Source organism: Phymastichus coffea, unplaced genomic scaffold, assembly GCF_024137745.1.
Source record: "Phymastichus coffea isolate CEN01 unplaced genomic scaffold, Cenicafe_Pcof_1.1 PCOF00019, whole genome shotgun sequence".
In the NCBI taxonomy this organism is placed as follows: domain Eukaryota; kingdom Metazoa; phylum Arthropoda; class Insecta; order Hymenoptera; family Eulophidae; genus Phymastichus; species Phymastichus coffea.
Genome location: NW_026706830.1, coordinates 5,389,406 through 5,414,668, shown reverse-complemented (window position 1 = coordinate 5,414,668; position 25,263 = coordinate 5,389,406). Strand labels below are relative to the sequence as shown.

At 46.4% G+C, this 25,263-nt stretch overlaps 1 protein-coding gene across 1 annotated transcript; it reads right to left on the bottom strand.

Annotated features, from left to right (window-relative positions):
* Positions 1-21,593: 21,593 nt before the first annotated feature.
* Positions 21,594-24,992, bottom strand: LOC131675345 (uncharacterized). Its single transcript, XM_058954277.1, has 5 exons — positions 24,721-24,992; positions 24,136-24,207; positions 23,820-24,042; positions 23,437-23,737; positions 21,594-21,736 (listed from the first exon to the last, which is right to left on the bottom strand). Exons 1-5 carry the CDS (start codon positions 24,990-24,992, stop codon positions 21,594-21,596), a joined length of 1,011 nt encoding a protein of 336 aa, XP_058810260.1.
* Positions 24,993-25,263: the final 271 nt, after the last annotated feature.

Below are 25,263 nucleotides of genomic sequence, written 5' to 3'. Positions count from 1 at the left end.
TCTCCAGCGGATGTTGGACAACATTTTCTTATTTTTCGATCGAGATCTTCCCACAGAAGTTCGATCGGGTTGAGGTCTGGCGATTGCGGCGGCCATGTCATATTTTCCAAGACACCATCAGCTTTTTTTTGCTCTAAATAACTGCGGCAGAGGATCGACGTATGTTTTGGGTCGTTGTCTTGCTGGAAGACAAAACCACGGCCGGGTCCTCTTAATCCAGAGGGAATCGCATGACGAACGAGAATATTTTTATATTGCTCTTTTCTCATTATTCCATCAATTTTCACTAAATCTCCGGTTCCATGGCCAGAAAAACATCCCCACACCATCACTGAGCCACCTCCATGCTTCACAGTAGGCACTATACACTGAGGTGTCATTTTTTCGGACGCACTTCTTCTCACATAAATTCTACGTCGAGAGCCAAATATTTCATACTTGGATTCGTCACTCCAGAGCACATTTTTCCATTGATCCATCGTCCAGTTTCGATGCCTTTTAGCCCATTGTAGTCATTTCTTTTTATTCTCTTTACGTAGTAATGGTTTTTTCACTGCAACACATCCTTTGAGTCCGGCAGCGTTTAATCTTCTTTTTACAGTTGTTAGTGAAACCGGTTTTTCACGACTTCTGTTGATGTCTGCGCATATTTCGGGAGCTGTTAACCGTCTATTCCGTTTACTGGTAACCACTATATGCTTACCTTCGCGAGAAGTAGTTACTTTTGGACGTCCGGTTCGAGGACGATCGTGATGATTACCCGTGTCTTCAAATCTTTTGATCGTTGAATGCACACCTTTCAATGAAATTTTCAATTTTTTGGCAATTTCACGATATGAGATATCTTCATTATGTAATGCCAATACAGCTCCCCTTTTTTCAAGTGGAATTTCTTTACGTTTTCCCATGACTGAGCCGTATAATATAAATATGTAAGCCAAAACTTTTACAAATTCCTAAATAAAAAAAATTATTCGAGACAACTTAAAGACGCTTACAGTTTTGACTCAAATGAGGGAAATCAAATACAAGACTTATAAAAAAACAATACTGACAAACCAAAGTAATATGGATAAAAGTTTAAAGCCAAAAAAGGAAACAAAAGTAGAACATCACAATAAATTTCTCATCGATAATAAACTCTCATATCGTCAATATTATGAAAACAAACGGACTGGCAAAAATTCTAAGTTCATACTACTTTTATCTAAAACCTTAATCCTCAAGTTACCTGGAAAGGCTTGATTCTGTGTCATTATGAGCAAAAAATACTTTTTTCGAGGCAAAACTCCTGGAAAAATACATATTTCGAAATCCGAACGAAGTGTTTCCAAACTTTTGGCCGGCAGTGTAAGTCTAACAAGTACACACTCTTGCAAACTCACTCACTCGCCAACTCGCTCTCTCGAAAGCAAGTACTCGCCAATACAAAGAATCGCATCGTACTTGCTACGCGTACATGCTATATGCAGATATATATATATATATATATATATATATATGGGACGATCCATGTCAACCGGATCACTGCTGTGTCCAAAATTTGATGTGACCAAAAAAATCGTGCAACGACTCATTTTAAAGCTTAGGATATCTACTTTCTGATGCTATGTGCGCCTTTGCAAAATCCAACATGGCGGCTCCAATATGGCGGCTACAAGAGACAAACTCGTAAACAAAAAATTTTATTTTTCAAATTTTTAGTAATAAATGTTAAAAAAATTAATATTTCATATTTTTTTATGAAAATCTGGCTCATTTCCTACAAAAAAGTAACAGAGACCATTTTCGCTAAAATGAAAAATAAAAAAGTTATAATTTTTTGAAAATTTTCAAAAATAAAAAACTTTGCGATTTTTTTACTCAGAAGAAATGACTTTGGAAAAAAAATTTAAGGAACAAAATTGCTTGAAATTCATCAAAACACGAGTGTAAATTTTTTCGAATTCCTTTGAGCGATTTTATGAATTTTTGTAAAAGATCTTGGGAAGTTTTTTAATTTTTCAAACAATCCGATAAATCCAAAAAGCAAAAAATCGCTCAAAGGAATTCGAAAAAATTCACACTTGTGTTTTGATGAATTTCAAGCAATTTTGTTCCTTAAATTTTTTTTCCAAAGTCATTTCTTCTGAGTAAAAAAATCGCAGTTTTTTATTTTTCATTTTAGCGAAAATGGTCTCTGTTACTTTTTTGTAGGAAATGAGCCAGATTTTCATAAAAAAATATGAAATATTAATTTTTTTAACATTTATTACTAAAAATTTGAAAAATAAAATTTTTTGTTTACGAGTTTGTCTCTTGTAGCCGCCATGTTGGATTTTGCAAAGGCGCACATAGCATCAGAAAATAGATATCCTAAGCTTTAAAATGAGTCGTTGCACGATTTTTTTGGTCACATCATATTTTGGACACAGCAGTGATCCGGTTGACATGGATCGACCCATATATATATATATATATATATATATATATATATATATATATATATATATTGCAACGATTATCGAAAATCGTAGACTCGGGAGGTAATGAGCGGCTAAACGAGAGTAGCCGCGCTCGGTTCGCGAGAGAGAGAGAGCGTAGGGGCAATGACCGGGAGGGGAGGGTCCGACCAGTAGTATGACTGTGCCACTCAGTCCGTTCGTGCCGATAACCTCCATTTTCCCGAGCCGTTCGAGTTTTGTGTTTGTTTGCCATTGACATTGCGACTTGCGTGGGTGAGTGCTAGCAGCAGCAGCAGCAGCAGTAGCAGCGGCGACAACTGCAGTAGCAACAGCAGCAACAGCAATAACAGCAGCTTCAGTAGCGGCAACAACAACAGCAGCAACAGAAAGCGAGGTGGTACCGCAAGCAGCGGAGCAGCTTAGTAACAGCGTGTTATTCGGATACGGTTTGCCACCGTATCCACATCGTCCTTGCGGTAGGTGCACCTTAATTCCCGTTGTTAATTGTTATAATTTGCGTGCGAATCCGCGCAGCGAGCGCGAAGAATTTGTTTATTGCGTGCGAGCAGGTAGTTCGCGGTAATCGCGGATTTTTTCTCTCTCTCTCAAATAGCGTGTCTTGTCATTCACGCGTGCGTGCGTTAGTCTCTCGGCTGATTCCCCGTGTAATTGGTTTTATTAAATAAATCATCCCTTGGTTTCTATTTAAACGAGTTTCCGTTATTGTGTTTTTCCTTTGTCCGGAGGTCGCGCCAGTGTTTACGTTCGATTCGAATTCGCCGGTTACGTAGCACGAACCGCGCGAATACAGATAGACGCGAATCGACGACTTAGGTTCCGGCGGCGGCCACACGAGCGCTACTAGTAGGAGCGACAGCGCCGCCAAGTGGCGAGTTGGGGGAACCCAACTCGGAACAGCGAAGAGACTCTGCGCAGGCGCACTCCGAGGCAAGGTAGGTTACTGTGCTTTGAGCACATAGATAACAAGGCTTCGTCTAGTTGAAATAAGGGCACTTTCTGGAGATTATCGACTAAACGACAGCCTGTTACATGGCGCCCAACTAAAATTAGGACTCACACACGAGGGAAATTGCACGAAAAGAGAGAGCAACGCGCGCGAGAGAGAGACGTTTGCGCGCGTGCATAATAAGGTGCGTGCGGGTAAAGTAACGCGTGGCTCGTTCGGTACGTGCTCTGCGGTAGGGGAAAGACGCCTCTCCGACCCAATAACAACTGCTTTTGTGAGCCGAGAGCACACTAACCCCAGGGGTCGAAGAGACGTACGTAGTCGCTCTAACGCGAATATAAAAGGTGACTAATTGTATTCTGGGTTAACTTTTTGCTTTTTAAGTGTTTTATTACACATTAAAGTAATTAAGTGGGGGTTAGTCACCGAGCGACAGTACCAGCAGAGCGCGCAATTGGGGTGTGTGTAGGGTTAGATGAACTAACCCGGTGGAGCTAACAAACAGTTAGCCTCCACCTATAGGCAGGTAGTTGCGAAGCGGAAGTCCGTACTTCCTTAGAGTACGCGATACCTGCACACACCCACAAGCCACGCGTATTGTTACCTTGTGAATAAAGGCGTAATTGGGTAGTTGGCGATAAAAATCGCAACACTCCGCTCGCGCCTTGGGCGATAGGAGGCGGTAGTGGTCGAATAGGGAAACTAATCTCAACCGTCACCTACGCCCCAGCATAAGCGTCATGGAGGATACCGCCGACGCGATAACCCGGTGGGCTTCGGAACTGCCTTCGACACAGCTGGATAGGTACCTGACGCAACTGGAGTTGCGAACAGATGGTCCTAAGCTGATGCAGGCAGTTCGATTAGCATATTGGTTGCTAGGCGAGTATATCGACCTAGACTTCCAAGGAGCGGCGTTAGATAGGGAGGCCACACAACGCAGGCGCCGGAGTCGAGAGAGGTGGCTGGAGTCCAGGCGACAAGAGTTAGAAGCAGCTGATGCGGAGGATCTTGTCGCCCACCCACTCATGCTGTTGTACAGGGATGAGGTGGTGGAGGCCAACCTGACGCGGACTCTCGCAGTCTATGACAACCTTGAAGAGGAGAGTCAGAGCGAGACGGGGGAGCGAGAGCCCGCGGAGGAAGGGGGGACCAGCGAGATCAAGGGGCCCACGGAGGGGGTCGGTAGTGAGCACAGGGGCTCCACCGGATCGCCGGATAGGCGAAGAGCTCGACGCTTCGAAAATGAGGAGCTACAACCTCAAGAAGAAGAAGAGGAACGGTGCGTGACAGAACGATTAAAAGAAGAGATCGAGCGCAACCGTGTCGGGATCAACCGCATACTTGAGATGCTGGAAAGGCACGACCAGGTATGCGCGCGGTGGAGCGACCAGGTGACCGCTCTGCAGGTGGAGGTCCAGCAGCTAAGGAACAGGGACCCCACCAATCGACGAACGGCCGTACCAGAGCGGCCCCGGAGGACCGTAGATTTCCAATCCACGTATACGTGCCACTACGACCCAAGGGTACCAGGTAGTACCCCGGAACCCCAGCGACCGACCCCTGGAGAACCTCGAGAGGCTCCCCAAAGGCAGGTGCCTTCAAGGACGGAATAGCCACCGAGAAGAGGCCCAAGAGACGCCGACATGGATGAAGGGCAGGCGATCCCTGAAGGATCCGCCTGGTACGACGCCAATGCGGCGTCGGGGTACTACGCGACTCGGGACGCGGGTAGGATTGTGAGAGGGTGGAAGCTGCGATACTCTGGCACGGCTTCAGAGTGCGTAGACACCTTCTTGTCGAGTCTAGAAGATCTACGCGCGGGTTCTGGGCTAACAGACGGCGAAATCTTGTGCTCGGTATCAGAGCTCCTCGAAGGCGTTGCGAGGACCTGGAACGAGCTTAACAAGCTTAAGTGGAGGAATTACGCCGACTTCGTGGCAGGCGCTCGACGTTGGTTTGGGTCGAGTGAGCTTCAGCAACAAAGATTGCTGCAAGAGGCCCAAGCCCGGTACCAGGAGAAAGGAGAGCTGGTACGAGAATATGCCTGCCACCTCCTCTTCATGTTGGCCAAGCTACGTCCGCCGTTACCAGAGCAGAGGCAGTTAGATTTGCTGTATGCAAATCTCCTACCCGCCATCCGGATGCAGCTGCGGAGGAATGCGTTCTCCAACGTGGACGAATTCCACGCCCGGGCGACCGAAATCGAGACCGCCTTGCGGGACGACGAGCGCCCGAGGACCAGGTTGGAGCCAACGTCCACGTTGTACCCCGAGCACATGGGGGTGTCAGCTAAGGCACCGCCACCCCGGGCAGGACCCCGAACCGCGGCCATGTCCAACAAGCCTCGGGGTAAGGAACAGCTGCAACCCGAGTCACCGGTTAAAGCCCCGGCCAGGAAACCTGAGGACCGGCCCACCATCGCTGCAACGCAGGCTACAGATCGTCTTGAGGATCTGTCGTCGCAGATCGCGACCCTGCGGCATGATATGGACCGATACTTTAAGGAGAGGAATGCTAGCTCTCCCAGGCGGCCGAGGGGTCGGCCGCAAGAAAAGGGGAGGAATAAAACCCCCCCAGGGTCTCCTGGCCAGCGACGAGAGGGCCAGCGGAGGAAAATAGATTACTCCCAACCGATCAAGTGCTCGTCTTGTGGCAAACTGGGCTTTACCAGAAGGTACTGCCCGGATTGCAACAAGGGAAACGGGCAGGGAAGCGGAGGACGGAGGTCCCCTCCGCGTCCCCAGTAAAGGTGACCTCTCGTCGCGGGTCGCTGGAACGGGGCAGGGGCCCGCCAGCGACCCCAGGGTTCAGGAAGGTCTCGCCAGGGATATCGGACCCTACGAGACCTGGCAGTGCGGTGGCGTTAGAGGCAACAGCGACCGAAAAGATGCCTGATCTGGGTAACCGGGCATTTTGTATCCTCGAAGGGTACGGAGGCCGGATTCAGGTGGTGGAGCAGGAGTTTGAATGGGTCGGAGAGGAGACCATCAGACCCAAAAGCTCCAGGAGACCACCTGACACTCCGGAGGATACACCGGCGACCCAGACACCTGCGGGTGAGAGCACGTCGATGCGAGTAGCGGCTGCCCAGGGCAAGAAGAGCCGTGAAAGCCTCCCGTCTACAGAGGGGAGAGAGACGGCGAAAGCTCCCCGCAGGTATAGACCCGAGGATGAGACCCGATGGTGGCTTCAGGTGGGGATAGGTGCCTACAAGTTAAGGGCACTCTATGACACCGGGGCCTCATCAACGGTAATGGGTCAACTCGGGCTTAGGTTGGCATCAGACATGGGACTGGGCCTGGACGTCACACGAGCGGGAGAAGCGAAGCTCGCCGACGGTCGCCCATGTCCCATCTTGGGTCATGTGATTTTCCCCTTTACAGTAGGGGGAATCACAAAAGATGTAAGGGTCGCTATAACGCCACTGCTGTCTGATGACTGCTACGTCGGCGCGAATTTCGTGAGGGAATTCAGCGCCAACCTGAACCCTGATACGGACCAGCTGTACTTGGCGAAAGCCAAAGTGCCGGTACCGTTGGAAGTGGCAAGCGTCACTGGTACGTCGTGCCTCGCACCCGTAGGCCTGGTAGAAGCCACGGAAGCACAGCGTCAAGAAGTGGCTAGCCTCGTCGATGGATTAATTCCAGACGGAGGCGAGTGTTTAGGCTGTGCTGTGGGGGTCGAGCATGAGATAGACATCGGAGACGCTCGACCCTGTAAACAGAAATACTACCCGGTCTCCGACAGGGTGCGAGACGAAATGCACGCGCTGGTCAAGGCCATGCTGGACAACGACGTCATTGAACCAGCAACCAGCGGGTGGTCAAGTCCAGTGGTGATGGTTAAGAAGGCAGACGGCAAATACCGGTTCTGCGTGAATTACCAGAAGGTAAACGCAGTAACCAAGCCGGACGCCTACCCATTACCCTTCATGAGCGACATCCTGCGAAGGATCAGGGATGCGAAGTTCATCTCGACACTGGACTTGAGTAGCGCGTACCACCAGATACCTCTTAAAAAGGAGTCGCGCCCCATTACGGCGTTCACAGTCCCTGGCCTGGGGCATTTTCAGTTCAAGAGAATGCCCTTCGGACTGTCCTACGCCGGCGCGACTTTCCAGAGGTTGATGGACAGAGTGATTGGCCCGGATTTAGATCCTTTCGCTTTTGCGTACCTTGACGACGTGATTATTATCTCGCCGTCCTTTGAGGAGCATAAGCGACACCTGGGATTGGTTTTACAACGAATCCTGGGTGCGGGCCTCACTGTGAATAAGACCAAAAGCCACTTCTGTAAGTCGGAAGTCAAGTACCTGGGGGTCCTAGTGAACCGTGAAGGGGTAAGGCCAGATCCAGAGAAGATCAAGCCCATCATGGAGTACCCAGTACCACGGACGATCAGACAGGTGAAGCGATTCATGGGGATGATGTCGTGGTATCGTCGCTTCATACCCGACTTCGCAACCATCGCTGAGCCGATAAACCGCCTGACGAAGAAGAGCATCCCGTTTGCGTGGCAGCAGGAACAGGAGCAGGCTTTCGAACGGTTACGAGACGCAATGGTCTCGGCACCGATCTTGCAGTCGCCAGATCCCAACGCGCAGTTCGTGTTACAAACGGACGCGAGCGATAGCGGGATAGGCGCGGTATTGACGCAAGAAGTCGATGGACTGGAGCGCGTAATTGAGTACGCCAGTCGCTCCTTAAACAGTGCGGAAAGGAATTATACGGTCTCTGAACGAGAGTGCCTGGCAGTAGTATGGGCTATCGGGAAGTTCCGGCCTTATGTTGAGGGGCACCACTTCAAAGTCATCACCGATCATAGTTGCCTTAAGTGGCTCCACAGTATGAGGAATCCTACAGGAAGGCTAGCGCGTTGGGCGTTAGCACTACAAGGACATGTATTCGATATAGAGTATCGAAAAGGAGACCTCAACGTGGTGCCAGACGCTTTATCTAGGGCCTATGAGGAGGGGGTGGTAGAAGTGGGTGCCATGACTCATCAGCCGGAAACTGCCGATGCCTGGTACCTTCAGAAGTATAGAGCAGTATGCCAGGATCCACATTCTCAACCTACCTGGAAGGTAGTCGGAGGGAGATTGTATCACTACAACCCGGCTGAGGAGAGCGAAGGGTCCATCGACAACGAGGAAGCCTGGAAGCTAGTGGTTCCTGCCGAGAAGAGGCATCAAGTACTTGAGGAGGTGCACGATGCGCCAGCAGCGGGACACCAGGGGAGAGAACGAACGTTCTCCCGGGCTAGGCACCTGTATTTCTGGCCAAAGATGTACGATCAGGTCAGAGAGTACGTGAGGAGTTGCCCGGTATGTCAGCAATGCAAGGCGGAGCAAAGGCCGCCTTGCGGGCTGATGGGTCGTCGAGAGGTCTCGTGACCCTGGCAGGTGGTGGTCAGTGACATTACTGGCCCCTTCCCGAAGAGCTCGAGAGGGTTCGAGTATATTTTGGTCTTTTTAGACCTGTTCACCCGGTGGGTGGAGTGCGTGCCCGTACGTAAGGCCAACGGAAGGACCATCGTACGGGAATTGCACGAGAGGGTGGTAACCAGGTTTGGGGCGCCATAGATTTTTCTTTCGGACAACGGGACCGAATTTAAAAACCAAGAGGTCGATGCCTACCTGTCGAGGAACGGCATCCGGCGCGCCCTTACCCCAGTTTACCACCCACAGGAAAACCCCACAGAGCGAGTGAACAAAACCCTCAAGGCCATGCTCATATCGTACGTGGAGCGGGACCATAAGAGCTGGGACGAGCACCTGCCAGAGTTCAACTTCGCGTTGAACTCGGCAACTCACAGCGCGACAGGTTACAGCCCGGCCATGCTAGTCTTCGGCAGACAGCCCACTCCCCCCTCGACCTTTAGGAGGGCCCAGGATCAGTTGGCCCGGGAAGCCTCCGAGGGCCAAGAACTGACCGAATGGGGCGACCACATGCGCCAGTTACCCAATTTGTGGGAACGTGCTGGCTCTAAGTCCAGGGAGGAGGCGGCACGTCAGGCGGTCTATTACAACCGGAGGAGACGTCAGGCCGACTTTAGGGTTGGGGACTGGGTGTGGAAGCGGAACCGCATCTTGTCATCCGCAGCTCAGGGCGTTTCGGCGAAGTTGGCGCCGAAGTATGCTGGTCCCTACGTAATTCAGGAGGTATGTGGGACGAATACCTATCGCCTAGGTAACCAGCAGGAAGAGTTGCCCGAGCTAATCCACGCCAAGGACCTCAAGCCCTATTTCGGTCCAGTCTCAGATGAGGACATCGTGGAACCAGGAGGCGGGGACTCAGCACCGTTGGAGGAAGAGGAGGGCGTAGACGACCCGCCAGCGAAGATCGAGGAATCCAGCGAGGATCCGATATGCGAGCGCGTCGCGAATGCAGCCCCCGCGAACGAGCGTGAGAAACCCGCGGCGGCTCCAGAGGTACCGATCGAGGCGCCGGCTAAGCGAGGCCGAGGTAGGCCGCGCAAGAATCCCACGTGCGAACCTCGGGAACCAGGTGGAGACGACCTGGATGGTAATGCGGTAAGGGGAAGGGGCAGACCACGTAGAACCGCTCAGCACGTGCGGAAGGTGGTACTGCCAGCTACCCCCGCAAATGGGCCATGTTGGCGAGGAAAGCGTCGGGGATCGGGACGTCCTCGTAAACAATAGCGTCGAGCGTCACACGGCGACGGGTAGGTTAAGGGCTGAGCCTGAGAAATCCCTTGACCCCACTTCTTCTCTTTTACAGATGGAGAGGAAGCTGGTCATCAGTGAAGAGGCCCTCGAGACGGCCACCCAGCTGCTGCTCGACCTGGGATTGGGTCCGGGCGCCGATCGGCTGATCGGCGACCTTCGAAGGTTCGTCCGGGCCCAGGTCGAGGTGGCCGCTCGCGAGGGCCGATCGCGCCAGCGGGTGGACGACTTCCTTCGGGAAGGGATGAGGGCCCAAACCTCTAAGCCCGTGACCCGGGAAGCGTCCACCCAGACCGACGGTCCATCCGAAGAGGGCCGTCGGTCTCAGTCCACGACGGACCAGGGGGTGCAGACCCCAGAGCCGAACAAGCCGGCGACGGCTGACGGCTCCACCCAGTGCCCCAGGCCAAAGGAGGCCTGTGGCCAAGGGCAGTGGGTCTGTAACCACCCACGAGTCCCCCAGCAGGTAGGCCTCGAAAACTCCTGGAGGCACGTGAGGTTGGGCCTCCAGGAGCTCGAGAACGCTTGGGAATTCGTCGGGGAACTCCAGCGCCAGGTACACGCACACCTGGGGGAGTTCCTCGACTTCCGCGGCGCACAGGAAATGCTGGGGGAGTGGGCTCCGGTAGTCCGGCGGCAGAGGGCCTACGGTGAGGCCCTCCTGCGCGTTGACCGGGGGCTGGAGTCCCCAGAGGCCGCGGGCCCGCCGGCAGTGTTGCCACCGGCGGCCCCGACAAGTAGGGACGCGGCCAGGACTCCGGCCAAGCCCCCGACCAAGACTCCACCCAAGAGAGTCTCGGGGGCCCCCGGCGCCGGACAGGAGTTCATGGTCCGCGTGGACGGGTCGGTTTCCGACCCTACCGTGGTGGTGTGTACCATGGGGGGACGCACATCCGCCACGGTGGGCGGCGTCACATTTATCGCCGCCCCGGCAGCAGCAGCCGCGCCGCCCCAACAACCATCAGGAAGTCAGGGCCATGGGGCGGAGCCCGGCCTCATCAGACGACCGGGCAGGGGCTGCTACATCTGCGGCCATCCCGGGATCACGACCACGTCTAAATGCCCCAATAAGTCGGAGCACTGGCGCTACCCCAGGCACAAGGCGCCAGGGGGCTCCGGCAGGTGACGGGGGGGAGTGGTGGCCCGGGATGGGCAAATAAAGCTGTGTTTCATAGAGGATGGATTGTGCTGATTTCTCTCCTTTCCCAATCCTGTCCTTGGGGTCGCGAGTCAATGAGGTAGTTCGATCCGGTAGTTCGAAGCTAGGAGGGGGCTGCAACGATTATCGAAAATCGTAGACTCGCGGGAGGTAATGAGCGGCTAAACGAGAGTAGCCGCGCTCGGTTCGCGAGAGAGAGAGAGCGTAGGGGCAATGACCGGGAGGGGAGGGTCCGACCAGTAGTATGACTGTGCCACTCAGTCCGTTCGTGCCGATAACCTCCATTTTCCCGAGCCGTTCGAGTTTTGTGTTTGTTTGCCATTGACATTGCGACTTGCGTGGGTGAGTGCTAGCAGCAGCAGCAGCAGCAGCAGCAGCAGTAGCAGCGGCGACAACTGCAGTAGCAACAGCAGCAACAGCAATAACAGCAGCTTCAGTAGCGGCAACAACAACAGCAGCAACAGAAAGCGAGGTGGTACCGCAAGCAGCGGAGCAGCTTAGTAACAGCGTGTTATTCGGATACGGTTGGCCACCGTATCCACATCGTCCTTGCGGTAGGTGCACCTTAATTCCCGTTGTTAATTGTTATAATTTGCGTGCGAATCCGCGCAGCGAGCGCGAAGAATTTGTTTATTGCGTGCGAGCAGGTAGTTCGCGGTAATCGCGGTTTTTTTCTCTCTCTCTCAAATAGCGTGTCTTGTCATTCACGCGTGCGTGCGTTAGTCTCTCGGCTGATTCCCCGTGTAATTGGTTTTATTAAATAAATCATCCCTTGGTTTCTATTTAAACGAGTTTCCGTTATTGTGTTTTTCCTTTGTCCGGAGGTCGCGCCAGTGTTTACGTTCGATTCGAATTCGCCGGTTACGTAGCACGAACCGCGCGAATACAGGTAGACGCGAATCGACGACTTAGGTTCCGGCGGCGGCCACACGAGCGCTACTAGTAGGAGCGACAGCGCCGCCAAGTGGCGAGTTGGGGGAACCCAACTCGGAACAGCGAAGAGACTCTGCGCAGGCGCACTCCGAGGCAAGGTAGGTTACTGTGCTTTGAGCACATAGATAACAAGGTTTCGTCTAGTTGAAATAAGGGCACTTTCTGGAGATTATCGACTAAACGACAGCCTGTTACAATATATATATATATATATATATATTGTAACGGGGTTGGGTATCACCGTTTAATTATAATTTTATTCGCGCGGCTTTGTTGAAAGGGCGACCGTAATTATCTATGCTCAAAATGCAGTCCGGAGAGCATGCGGAGACAGGCGTCAGTCGACCAGTAATTCTAATTAACCTATAAGAAAGTGAGTGGAAGCAAAAGAAGTAAGCGAGTCGAAAAACACTTGTTAGTAACACGAACAGAACCTTTTATTATTACTCAAATACTACATAAGGTCGGCCCGCGCGTTTGTTTACATCGACGCTCGCTCATCGACAACACATATTGTCGGGACGCTTGCTACTCTTTGTTATTAGAGCCGCTACATGCACGCTTCGAATGTCGGAAATTAATTATTAAACATGCAACCGCGATCACGAGATTAAGCTGGCCAGCTTACCTTGTTATTGCAGGCGTACGGAGCGGACGAAAAGTAGTCGCACTGCGCGGAACTGTCTTGTTTATTTTTGCCGGTCGCGAGTTCGCGCGCACACGGTTTCGCCCTCGATGGCGAAACCTCACACACTCTCCTTCGGCGGCTCGTGTCCCTTCCCTCTGCAGGCGTGTGGCACCACGTCAACGGCGGTTACTGTCCTGGCACTGGGCTGAATGTTCCTCCCTTATTATATTAGGGTTAACGGCACATGGATCGGCGATAGCAACAACAAAAGCGGGCGGACGCAATGATGGTCAGTGCTTCACTGGTTCGGTTTCAATCGCGCGCGTTCCATCTGCCCGCGCGCCGAATTCCTTCGTTACGTATTTCGTCCCCCCGGCAGGTGCTGCCCTCCCAGGCAGCAATTAAGTTAGGTTATCAGCGCTAATTTGACGTTTACCGTCACAATATATATATACAGGGTGGACCATTTTAAGTGAGCCAGGACGTTTTCTCGGAAACTAGTGGGGATAGCGAAAAATGTTTCAAACAAAAGTTGTCCAACTTGGAGGGGGACATACCCTCATGACCTTGCCTGTGTCCTTGGATGTAAGGTTCAAGGTCATTTCAAGGTCAACTTTGTTTTCTTAAACGGGACCCCCTATTTTTGACCCTGGATTTGGAAAAAACGGGAAATTCTACGTTCAGATGACCTATTATACGTGGGGTCTGGGGTTACCCTCAAGGTTATTTGAAGGTCATTTTTTTTTTACGAGTGTAAGATTTACGAAAAATAGTTTCATACAAAAGTTGCTCAACTTGAGGACATACCCTTATGACCTTGCCTGTGACCTTGGAGGTCAGGTTCAAGATTATTTCAAGGTCAACTTTGTTTTTTGAAACGGGGCCCCCTCATTTTGACCCCGGATTCGGAAAGCGTTGATTCGCCCCTTTTATCATATGCTAGCGCAAGGCCGTATGCTTTTCTAGCTTAACCATTCATTTTACTCCATAAAAGTAACATTTATCGTGAAGATAGAATATCTGTCATTGTATGGTTTGGCTTATCGAATCTCTTCATTCTCCCAAAACAAAAATTATTTTTTAATACAGCAGCTTAGTTTATTCGTTTATTTCACTGAATAAAGATTTTGTGTTCATTGAAGAGAATTTTTTTGTTACAAATTTTTATTAAAAATTAAATCAAAAGCCTTTTGTTTCGGAGTATGCCGGATTATACTGCGCGTGAACGTGTTGACATGATTATTATTCTTGGTCTAGTCGGAGGGAATTATCGTAGAGCTGCAAGACTTTATCAAGAACGTTTCCCGTACCGAAGACACCCTAATCGTAACACCATTCGAAGGGTTCATGTGAAAGCTCAACAAGGACATTTATTTCGTACGCCAAGACATCATCCTTACGATGAGAATGATGTTCGCGTGCTTGTGATATTGGCAATTATTCATGACAATCCTCATATTAGTACATTACAAATTCAAAGAGAAACTGGCATACCAAAACAAACTGTCTTGAGAATTTTGAGAAGCCAAAAATTTCGACCATATCACATCACTCTCACTCAAGCCATCACACCAGATGACATGGAAAGACGACTGGAGTTTTGTCGTTGGGCAAGAGAAATGATTCAAAACGACAGAACTTTTTCCCGTAATGTCATGTTCTCTGACAAAGCTACATTCAAAAATAATAGGGAGCTCATCAGGCACAACTGTCATTATTGGTCAGCTGAAAATCCTCATTGGCATCGACACATAGATCATCAGCATCGTTGGAGCGTCAACGTGTGGAGTGGCATTATCAATGGACATGTGATTGGACCTTACTTTTTTGAGGGAAATGTCAATGGGGAAAACTTTTCTCGATTTTTACAAAATGAAGTAGATGCACTACTGGAAGAAGTTGACCTCCAAACAAGACTGAGAATGTGGATGCAGTTAGATGGAGCTCCTGCGCATTTCCACAGAAATGTTAGAGCTTACCTGGACAACAGATTCAATGGTAGATGGATCGGTCGCGGTAGACCAGTTGCATGGCCACCATGATCTCCCGAATTGACATCTCCTGACTTTTACTTATGAGGATACTTGAAGAATGTCGTTTATCAAGAACAACCAACTACCCGAGAAGACATGATGGATAGGATCAGGATCGCATGTCAGAACATACCGCAGGATGTACTACTAAGGACAGTAGATAATTTTCATCGGAGAATTGAATTATGCATTCAAGGAGAAGGAAATGTCTTTGAACACTTACTGTAAAATATTTCACATGTAATTAACAATTAATTAATTTGGTAAATAAATAGTAAATCTAAAATACTTTAATCACTTATCTTCTTCATCACATTACGACCATGAATAAACAGGGCAACATTGACCGCACACGTGACGGCTAAACAAGACGTTGAGTAGAATTTCCGGTCTTTCCGAATCCGGGGTCGAAATGAGGGGCCCCGTTTAAAAAAACAAAGTTAACCTTGAAATAATCTTGAACCTGACCTCCAAGGTCACAGGCAAGGTCATAAGGTTATGTCCTCAAGTTGAGCAACTTTTGTATGAAACTATTTTTCGTAAATCTTACACTCGTAAAAAAATAAAAATGACCTTCAAATAACCTTGAGGGTCACCCCAGACCCCACGTATAATAGGTCATCTGAACGTAGAATTTCCCGTTCTTTCCAAATCCAGGGTCAAAAATAGGGGGTCCCGTTTAAGAAAACAAAGTTGACCTTGAAATGACCTTGAACCTTACATCCAAGGACATAGGCAAGGTCATGAGGGTATGTCCCCCTCCAAGTTGGACAACTTTTGTTTGAAACATTTTTCGCTATCCCCACTAGTTTCCGAGAAAACGTACTGGCTCACTTAAAATGGTCCACCCTGTATATACAAGGTGTCAAATAAGTAACGGAACAAGGCTGTAGCTTTTTAGGTACAGATTATTAGACCAAGGTCAAGGTCATTCCTTTAGTAACTTTCAACGCGGAATCCGATGGTGAGCTTGGATTTGACCTTGAAATTGACCTTCAAGGTTATTTCAAGGTCAACTTTGTTTTTTTAAATGGGAACCCCTATTTTTGACAACGGCAATCGAATGAGCGGAAAATTTCACGTCCAAAACGGTATTTTTAAATTTTTTTTCATGGCCTTGAGAAGGTCGATTTAAGGTCAAATGCTTGAAAAACTGCCTAAAAGCGTTTTTTTAATTTTTAAGATATCGAAAAATGACCTCTACAAAATTTGTTCAGAACAGAGTGGGCCACCCAATGCACCAAAAACCTTTGACCTTTAACCTCATTTTGAAGGTCATTTCAAGGTCGAAGTGTTTTTTGTAATGGAAACCCCTCTCTTTGACCCCGGATTAGCACATAGCGCGAAATCCGACGTTTGGAGGTATTATGTTGAGTTTCGATTGATCCACGACGTTCATCGCTAAGGTCATGTGAAATTTAGATCCAATATTATTCGCGAAACATTTACCAAATGTTTCGGACTAAATTTATTAAATTCTACTGAGAGCATGTTACAGTGACCTTATCTTTGACCTTTGATTGTTTGAATAATAAAGTAACGGGTTATCCAAACCGAAAGTCAAGTTGTTTTAAATGAGGAGCAAGCAGAGACATAGGTACAGTTTTTTTGCCGGATAAGTTTTTTCCACTCACTGCGTTTTCAATGTTTCTTTCTGATTTCGCGCTATATGCGAATCCGGGGTCAAAAATAGGGGTTTCCATTACAAAAAATACTTCGACCTTGAAATGACCTTCAAAATGAGGTTAAAGGTCAAAGGTTTTTGGTGCATTGGGTGGCCCACTCTGTTCTGAACAAATTTTGTAGAGGTCATTTTTCGATATCTTAAAAATTAAAAAAACGCTTTTAGGCAGTTTTTCAAGCATTTGACCTTAAATCGACCTTCTCAAGGCCATGAAAAAAAATTTTAAAATACCGTTTTGGACGTAAAATTTTCCGCTCTTTCGATTGCCGTTGTCAAAAATAGGGATTACCATTTAAAAAAACAAAGTTGACCTTGAAATAACCTTGAAGGTCAATCTCAAGGTCAAATTCAAGGTCACCATCGGATTCCGCGTTGAAAGTTACTAAAGGAATGACCTTGACCTTGGTCTAATAATCTGTACCTAAAAAGCTACAGCCTTATTCCGTTACTTATTTGACACCTTGTATATATATGTAAACGGATCGCCCGTTTCTGGGCCAACATTTTTCTGGGTTTCGGCATATATGGATTGCTTTTTTCTGGGATCCCCACAAAACATAAAAGTTTTTTTCTAGGATGCCTAGAAAATTGTTTAATGTGTTTCTGGTCTTTGATGGTTAGTACAGGTTTTTAACCTGTACTAGGTTTGTATACTGTAATAGTAACTTAATTGTCATTCTTATATTTTTAACAATATGAATGAATTGGAAGTTTTAAGCAAATTGAGTAGCTGTACTTTATCTATTTTAGATAGTTTATCAAGAAAATTAGTTTTAAACGTGCATCTAAATTTTCCAGTTATGCAAATATGCCTAACTAATTTAGATAATTACATAAAAATTAATCTTCGTGAGCCATATTTATCATACCCAATAAGTAGTAAAGAAATACATTCAGAAAGCATTCAATCTATTTTACCACTTATAGTGAAATGTATTAATATTGATAAAATGTTAAAAATTATCAGTACTCAGCAACAAATATTTGATTATTTGAATATTTATTTGAAGCTCATAAGTTCTAATGCTTGTTTCATCATTAAAAAAACTTATCGTTATAAAACTATTCAGAATCAAGTAAGAATTATAGCCAAGAGAGTCATTACAAAAAATACGAAAATTGAAGAATTAGTTGGATTTAATTGTACAATTTCTGATAAAGAACTAGATATATTGATAAAAAAGAAAATGGATTTTTCTGTAACCTATACTACAAAAACAAAACAAAATAAGCTACTCATAGGTCCTGCATCACTTGTAAATCATGATTGCAAAGCCAATAGCACTTACCTATTGAGAAATAACATTACGAGGTGTGTTCAAAAAATAACGAGAATTTTCGTTTTATGAAAAAAATATTTATTTATTCATCTACATTAATGTTGTTGCCTTCAAAGTAGTCCCCTTCGAATACAATACACTTATGCCAACGCTTTTTCCAATCCTCGAAACACTTTTGAAACTCGATCTTTGTAATAGCTTTTAGCTCTTTCAGCGATTCGCTTTTCATGTCATCTATGCTTGTAAAACGACGGCCTTTTAATGATCTCTTTATTTTTGGAAATAGAAAAAAGTTACATGGAGCCATATCTGGCGAATATGGAGGCTGAGGCATCGTTACAGTTTCGTTTTTGGCCAAAAATTCACGAACAAGCAATGAAGTGTGAGCAGGCGCATTATCGTGGTGCAAAAGCCATGAATTGTTTTGCCACAAATCCGGGCGTTTTTTTCAGATTGCTTCACGCAAACGACGTTGAACTTGTAGGTAGTACTGCTTATTGATTGTTTGACCTTGTGGCAAGAATTCATAATGCACTGTGCCATTAAAATCGAAGAACACAGTGAGCATAACCTTCACATTCGACCGCACTTGTCGAGCCTTTTTCGGTCTTGGCGATCCAGAATGCCTCCACTGGGACGATTGAGCCTTAGTTTCGACATCATATCCATAAACCCATGTTTCGTCACCTGTTATAACACGTTTTAGTAGTTCTGCATCGTTATTGACTTCATTTAGCGACTCCTGAGCAACTTCCATTCGCCGCTGTTTTTGTTCGAAATTCAAAACAATTTTGGAACGAATTTTGCTGCCACACGTTTCATACCCAAAACATTCGAAAAAATTTGATGGCATGAGCCAACTGATATGCCAACATCATCAGCGACTTCTCTGATTGTGATTCGGCGATCGTTCATAACCATTTCTTTCACTTTTTTCACGTTTTCATCGGTTGTTGATGTGCTTGGGCGTCCGGGTTGTTCGTCATCTTCAACGTTTTCGTGGCCATCTTGGAAACGCTTATACCACTCATAAATCCTTGCTTTACTCATAGCAGACTCACTATATGCCTTTGTTAACATTTGACAAACTTTACTACACTTTATTTCATTTTTTACGCAAAATTTAATACAAATTCTTTGATCCATTTTTTTTCACAAACGAAAATCGCCGAGCTCGAAAAACACGTCTAACGTTAGCGGCTGCCACTTAAAAAGTAAGCAATGAATATTGCTGAAAATTTTATCGTACTTCAGGGGCATGTGTACCAACATAATAAAAAAAAATTTTATACAAGCGTACTCTCCAAACCCGCGAAATTAAAAAATTCTCGTTACTTTTTGAACACACCTCGTATTTATATAAAATCTAAAAAGAATATAAAAGCAGGTGAAGAAATAAGTTGTTATTATGGACCTGACTTTTTTGACCACAAGAATAAACAATGTTTATGTGTAATGTGTGAAATAAATAAAAGAGGTGGTTACTGTACTCAAGAAGTGAACTCAACTACTCAGGTAATATAAAATAACTATTATCTTTTGCATGTATGATACAAAAGTGGAAAATAAAGTAAATTATATTACTTTTATAATATATGGTCAAAAATAATTAACTTTTTTCCCTTTTCTCTTTTGATTATAGATTATTAATAACCACTTTTCATTGAAAAGTCTGAATAGATTAAGATAAAAATTGATAAAATGGGAAAATTGGTGATTTATTATAATGATTTTAATTTCAACCAACAATAAATGATCATGTTATATTTTTACATACGTTTTAACTATATCTATTATTACAGATGCAATGTCATGATGAGGAAACTGTTGAGTTTATTAAACAATTAAAAATATTTGACAAAGTAGCAAACTCAAGAAGTTTAAAACAAAACATAAGTGACAATCCTAATTCAAATCAAAGAAAACTTTATGGCCAAAGCAGAAAAAGCTTAGAATATGATAGTTATCTGTATACAACATTCATTGATTTTACTATTAGTGAAAAATTAGTTAGATCTGGGACGTTAATATTGACTGATAATACTACATGGAATATCGTTGAAAATTTTTATAATCGTAGTCATCGTTCGAGTTTTAAATAAGTAGAAAAATTTGTTGCAAAATTTCATGATACAATTGTCAGAGATGTATCAGGTAAATCTAATGATTGCATCACTTTTCTCTATTTCTATGCCTTTATTTGAAAATATATTTTGTAACAGGCTGCCGCCTAGCCGCAAACCCCGGGTAATAATAATCCGTAATACGGCCAGACGGTGCACTGTTAACTGTGTGCTCCTAGCACACTTGCTCACCTTGTCCCGGTGTGCGCCTGCGCCGAGTTCTCCTACCGATCTAACCTGGGTTCGCGATCTCTCCGCCAGGGGCGCTGGTACGCCTGCTTTACAGCGCTCCGTCGGCCACTGCTGACAACTCGGTTGGCGGGCAGCTTCTCTTGTTGCTTGCGTGATCCATGCTGTACTACCGGCGCGTTCGAATCAAACGTAAACAACAACACCGATGTCGAACAAAGGGAAGACAAAATAAAGAGAGAATCTCGTATTGATCTCTAACCGATTTATTAACTCAAAATGTACATAAGGGAGGGATTTGCCGAGAGACTTTCGCACGCTGTTTCGGTATAACAATTCAACCGGGGAGAGAGAGAGCGAATCTCGCGATCGTCGCGGACTATTCGCTCGTACGCTGTTAATAAATTCACCGCGCACGCTGCGCGGGATCGCACGCTAATACCAACAAATAGTGCTGTGCACCTACCGCGAAATCGAAGGGGATACGGTGGCCAACTGTATCCGTCTAGCCGCTGGACGACGAACTGCCTCTGCGTCTACTTCTCCGCTGGGGCTGTCTCGTTGCTGTTGATGCTGCTGAGGTTGCTCTTGTCGTTGCCGAGGCCGCGCACGTTGAGCAGTGCGCGCACTCGGCACTTCACTCGTAACTGTTATTACCGGTGTCGGAGCCACACACGTTGTGCAGTGTGTGCACTCGTTCCACCGCACCGATTGTTGTTAATAGTTGTTGGTGCACACGTTACGCAGTGTGCACACCCACCTCCACACTCACTAACAATGTACTCAACTCCCTGGATCTCACTCAGAAACAATAGAACACGTTGATGCCTCTAACTCGTGAACTACGATGTGCCGGACTGAAGGACACAGTCATACTGGCTAGCTGACTCTCCCCTCCCGGTCATTGCCCCTTACGCGCCCTCTCTCTCTCTCTCTCTCTCAGACCGATCGCGGCTGTTACGCTCAGCCACGCTTAGTAGCCTACGCGAGTCCAAACGATTTTCGGCAATCGTTGCAATTTCATTTTGTAAACTTTTTTATAAACATTATTTGTACTTAAATTAATTTTATTATTTAATTTACTAAGCCTGGTTACAATTATATTCAAATACATACAATCAACATAACGCAAGTTTCTGGTCCTATTTCAATAATTGATCAATAATAATAAATGTTTAAATTTTGAACTTTTGAGTAGAATTGTGCAGCCATTGATGAAAATAATTCAATGTACAATAGAAAATGATCTCTTTTTCTAAAATACTCATTGTACAATTTTTATCTATAAATTTCATGTACGATTTGAAAATGAAAAGCACAGTAACATTAATTAGAGCAAAACAGACTTTTTAAAATATATATAATTATATCTTTGTCATACAATATTTGAATTCCATTATTTTATAGATGAGAATACCAATAAAAGTATCAAACTTTTAGCTTCTGGAAACAAAACTAATGAAGATTATGATAAAGCATTAGTTAAAACAGCAATAAGTCTATGCCCTATAAACTTTGTGGAGTGTTTGTATGGCGAACAAATGATTTCACTACCTTTGAGAACATTAATATTAGAAAATATTTTAGGTAAATTAAACATTTCCAAAACTGCTCACAGTAAAATTTATAATAACTTGACCAAATATAAAATACATTATCAACAAATGTGCCAGCAATTGATTCATTCAGGTATGTGGTACTAAGTTATCACTTTCACATTTACATTTCATGAGATGAAACTCGATTTAACGATTGTCACATCAGTAGGTAAACTAGAGGGGCATCAACTCAGAGGGGTACTAGCACACTGAGTTGAAGCGTGTGAGTTGAGGTGTGTGCATATTCACCTCACCCCCCCCCCCCCTCCCGATCGGCCCGTGCACTGTCGATTCACCCCCCCCCTCCTACTGAGTTATACCGATGCGTTCTACGCACTCCCCCCTCCCCTACTGAGTTGATCTGATGTGGCGTATACCGGTGCGTTCTACGCACTCCCCCTCCCCTACTGAGTTGATCTGATGTGGCTTGATCTGATGTGGCGTGCGTTCTCTGCATTTCCCCCTCTCCCACTGATTTGATTCCTATGCACTACGCGCGTGTTCTGTGTTACGCGTTTTGATTGTTTTATTGTGTGTGTGTGTGTGTGTGTGTGTGTGTGTGTGTGCGCGCGTGTGCGCGCGTGTGTTAAAAATTTTTAGATTTATCTGAAAAAAAACGGACGGATCGGGGGATCGAACGCGCGTCCTCCGGATCCGCAGACCGATGCTCTACCGCTAGAGCTACAGCCACTGTTACCACGGGCAATACCGTATTGTGTATACTGGCTACACACGCGATTGATATGTGGGGGGCGGCGGCGCCGGCGGCTGCTGCTGCTGCTGGGGAGGGCCCAAGCGCTAATACAATAAATTTTAATAAATGTTATAAATAGATATTTATTATATATATATATTATTAATAATTATTTATAAGAAAAGACATTGTTATTAATAATTATTTATTATATAACAAAATATAAAAAATCTACAAAAAATACAAAAAATGTACAAAAAAATACAAAAAAATGTACAAAAATGTATAAAAAACTAACGCCTAGTTTTCGCCATCATCATTATCATCGGCGTCGTCGTCGTCGTCGTCGTCGTCGTCGTCGTCGTCGTCGTCGTCGTCGTCGTCGTCGTCGTCGTCGTCGTCGTCGTCGTCGTCGTCGTCGTCGTCGTCGTCGTCGTCGTCGTCGTCGTCGTCGTCGTCGTCGTCGTCGTCGTCGTCGTCGTCGTCGTCGTCGTCGTCGTCGTCGTCGTCGTCGTCGTCGTCGTCGTCGTCGTCGTCGTCGTCGTCGTCGTCGTCGTCGTCGTCGTCGTCGTCGTCGTCGTCGTCGTCGTCGTCGTCGTCGTCGTCGTCGTCGTCGTCGTCGTCGTCGTCGTCGTCGTCGTCGTCGTCGTCGTCGTCGTCGTCGTCGTCGTCGTCGTCGTCGTCGTCGTCGTCGTCGTCGTCGTCGTCGTCGTCGTCGTCGTCGTCGTCGTCGTCGTCGTCGTCGTCGTCGTCGTCGTCGTCGTCGTCGTCGTCGTCGTCGTCGTCGTCGTCGTCGTCGTCGTCGTCGTCGTCGTCGTCGTCGTCGTCGTCGTCGTCGTCGTCGTCGTCGTCGTCGTCGTCGTCGTCGTCGTCGTCGTCGTCGTCGTCGTCGTCGTCGTCGTCGTCGTCGTCGTCGTCGTCGTCAGCGGTGAAAAATTTTGCTATTTTGTACCGCGGGGCGCCGTCGACGGTTTCGTCCGTGACGCGCAGGCGCTTTTTCCCCGCGATGCGGAGACTCTGCATGAGCGCCGTTGTGGATAATTCCGCGGGCGATCTAGAAAGCTGCCTACTCAACGGAGCTGGCGACGGCGACCGAGAAGGCTGGCGCACAGCGGGGGAATCTTCGGGACTGCTCGACCGTGATGCGAATAATCTTCGCACCACCTGTCTGACCGGCCCGTTCCGATCGACGTGCCGCCTGCTGCCGCGCTGCGGTGGTGATTCCACCCACTGCGGCTGCCGACTGCAGCGACCAGCGACGCAGTGTGCGCACTCCCAGCCCCCGCATACTGGCATGGTGTTGTTGTGATCGCCGACCTGCAACAAAAAAAATGAAAAAAAACTTAGAACATACTACTGCCGATTAAAAAAAAAAGAAAAGAGAAAAAAAGAATCATACCTGTTCTCGTTGGCGGCAGGACGTCTCTTGTATCGCTGGTGGTGAAACTAAGTTCACCAAGAGCGGCTGTTGTGGCGTTGTGATGTCGATCATCATCACGGGTGCTCCTCGAGGCGTCACCAGGTCGACGCATGTCACGCGTCGTGATGGTGGTGGTGGTGGTGGTCGACGCGAGACAATCACCTCGCAGACCATCTCCACGTCGTCGTCGTCGTCATCAGACCTGCAAAAAAAAAAAAAAAAAAAAAAAAAGATTCTTTATTTTGAAAAAAAAATCGTTTCATATATCTATCTGTATAATAAATATTCAACTTACACATTCACCGTTGAAGATGATCGGGAGCATGGAGACGGTGGCGGTAATTGGAGTGGCGCTGTCCGATGCGTGCTGTAATCGGAAACACTTATATTTATATTATGCCGATAACGCGACTACGACGACGAAAACCGGACATCGCAAAATAAGAAATTTTAAGTACGCGAGAGAAAAGAATGTTAAATTTAAAATTGGAGTATATACTCTCTCTCATATACACACGTACATACATATTATATAACGAATAATACTTTTACATTAATAAATTGATAAATTATCTATATAAAATTTTATCAATTTATTAATACAATATTATTAGATATATAATTGTGTTATTAGTATACAGAAAAAAAAAGAACAGAACCTCTTTTTTTAATTTAAGAACATATATGCTCTTATTATTTTTAAAAAATTTATGTATAAAAAAGAACAGAACCTCTTTTTTTAATTTAAGAACATATATGCTCTTATTATTTTTAAAAAATTTATGTATAACTAATAACATTTTATTAGTATAATGGTATTAATTATAAAAAAACAGAATGAGAGAGAGAGGGTAAAAGAGAATGAAAAAAATGTACTTACAATATTGAAGGTGGAGGTGTCAGCGGCATCCGAATGGTTGCCGCTTCGTGGATGTCGTCGTCGTCGTTCCTCCTCCTCGGCGAAGGTGTTCGCGGCTGCTCGACGACGACTTCGTCCACCGCTGCTTCTTGCACCGGTAAACCGATCAATCCGAAGACTTCATCTTCGGAAAGATCGATGTCCTCGCCCAACGCCTCGATCGCTTCATTAAGTGCGTCTTGCCACGACGCATCGTCCAAGGAAAACAAATTTTCCACCCGTTCTTCACTCATTTTACTAAACACTTCACAACTCCACGACAAAAAAATCACAATGACGTATCGTTGCAAGGCGTTCGAATTTTTATTCATCTTTTGAAACACTAGCCGCGTTTCGGTCATTGGTCGAAGATTTGGGAGTAGGGATGCGAGATACGCGACAGCACTGATTTTGTCGCACGCATAAGACAATCATAATTAGTGGTGGGAGTAGCTAATGAAAATGTGATTAGTGCGGAGAAGAGACGCCAATGTGTATTAATATAGGATCGCGATAGCGCGTACG

Excerpts from the sequence above, each read along its gene's own strand:
- LOC131675345 (XM_058954277.1), bottom strand. The coding sequence starts at position 24,992 with ATGAGTGAAGAACGGGTGGAAAATTTGTTTTCCTTGGACGATGCGTCG. Across the intron at positions 24,043-24,135 it reads TCATCTTCAACGGTGAATGT|GTCTGATGACGACGACGACG; the intron begins GTAAGTTGAATA and ends TTTTTTTTGCAG. Across the intron at positions 23,738-23,819 it reads CCTGCCGCCAACGAGAACAG|GTCGGCGATCACAACAACAC; the intron begins GTATGATTCTTT and ends TTTTTGTTGCAG.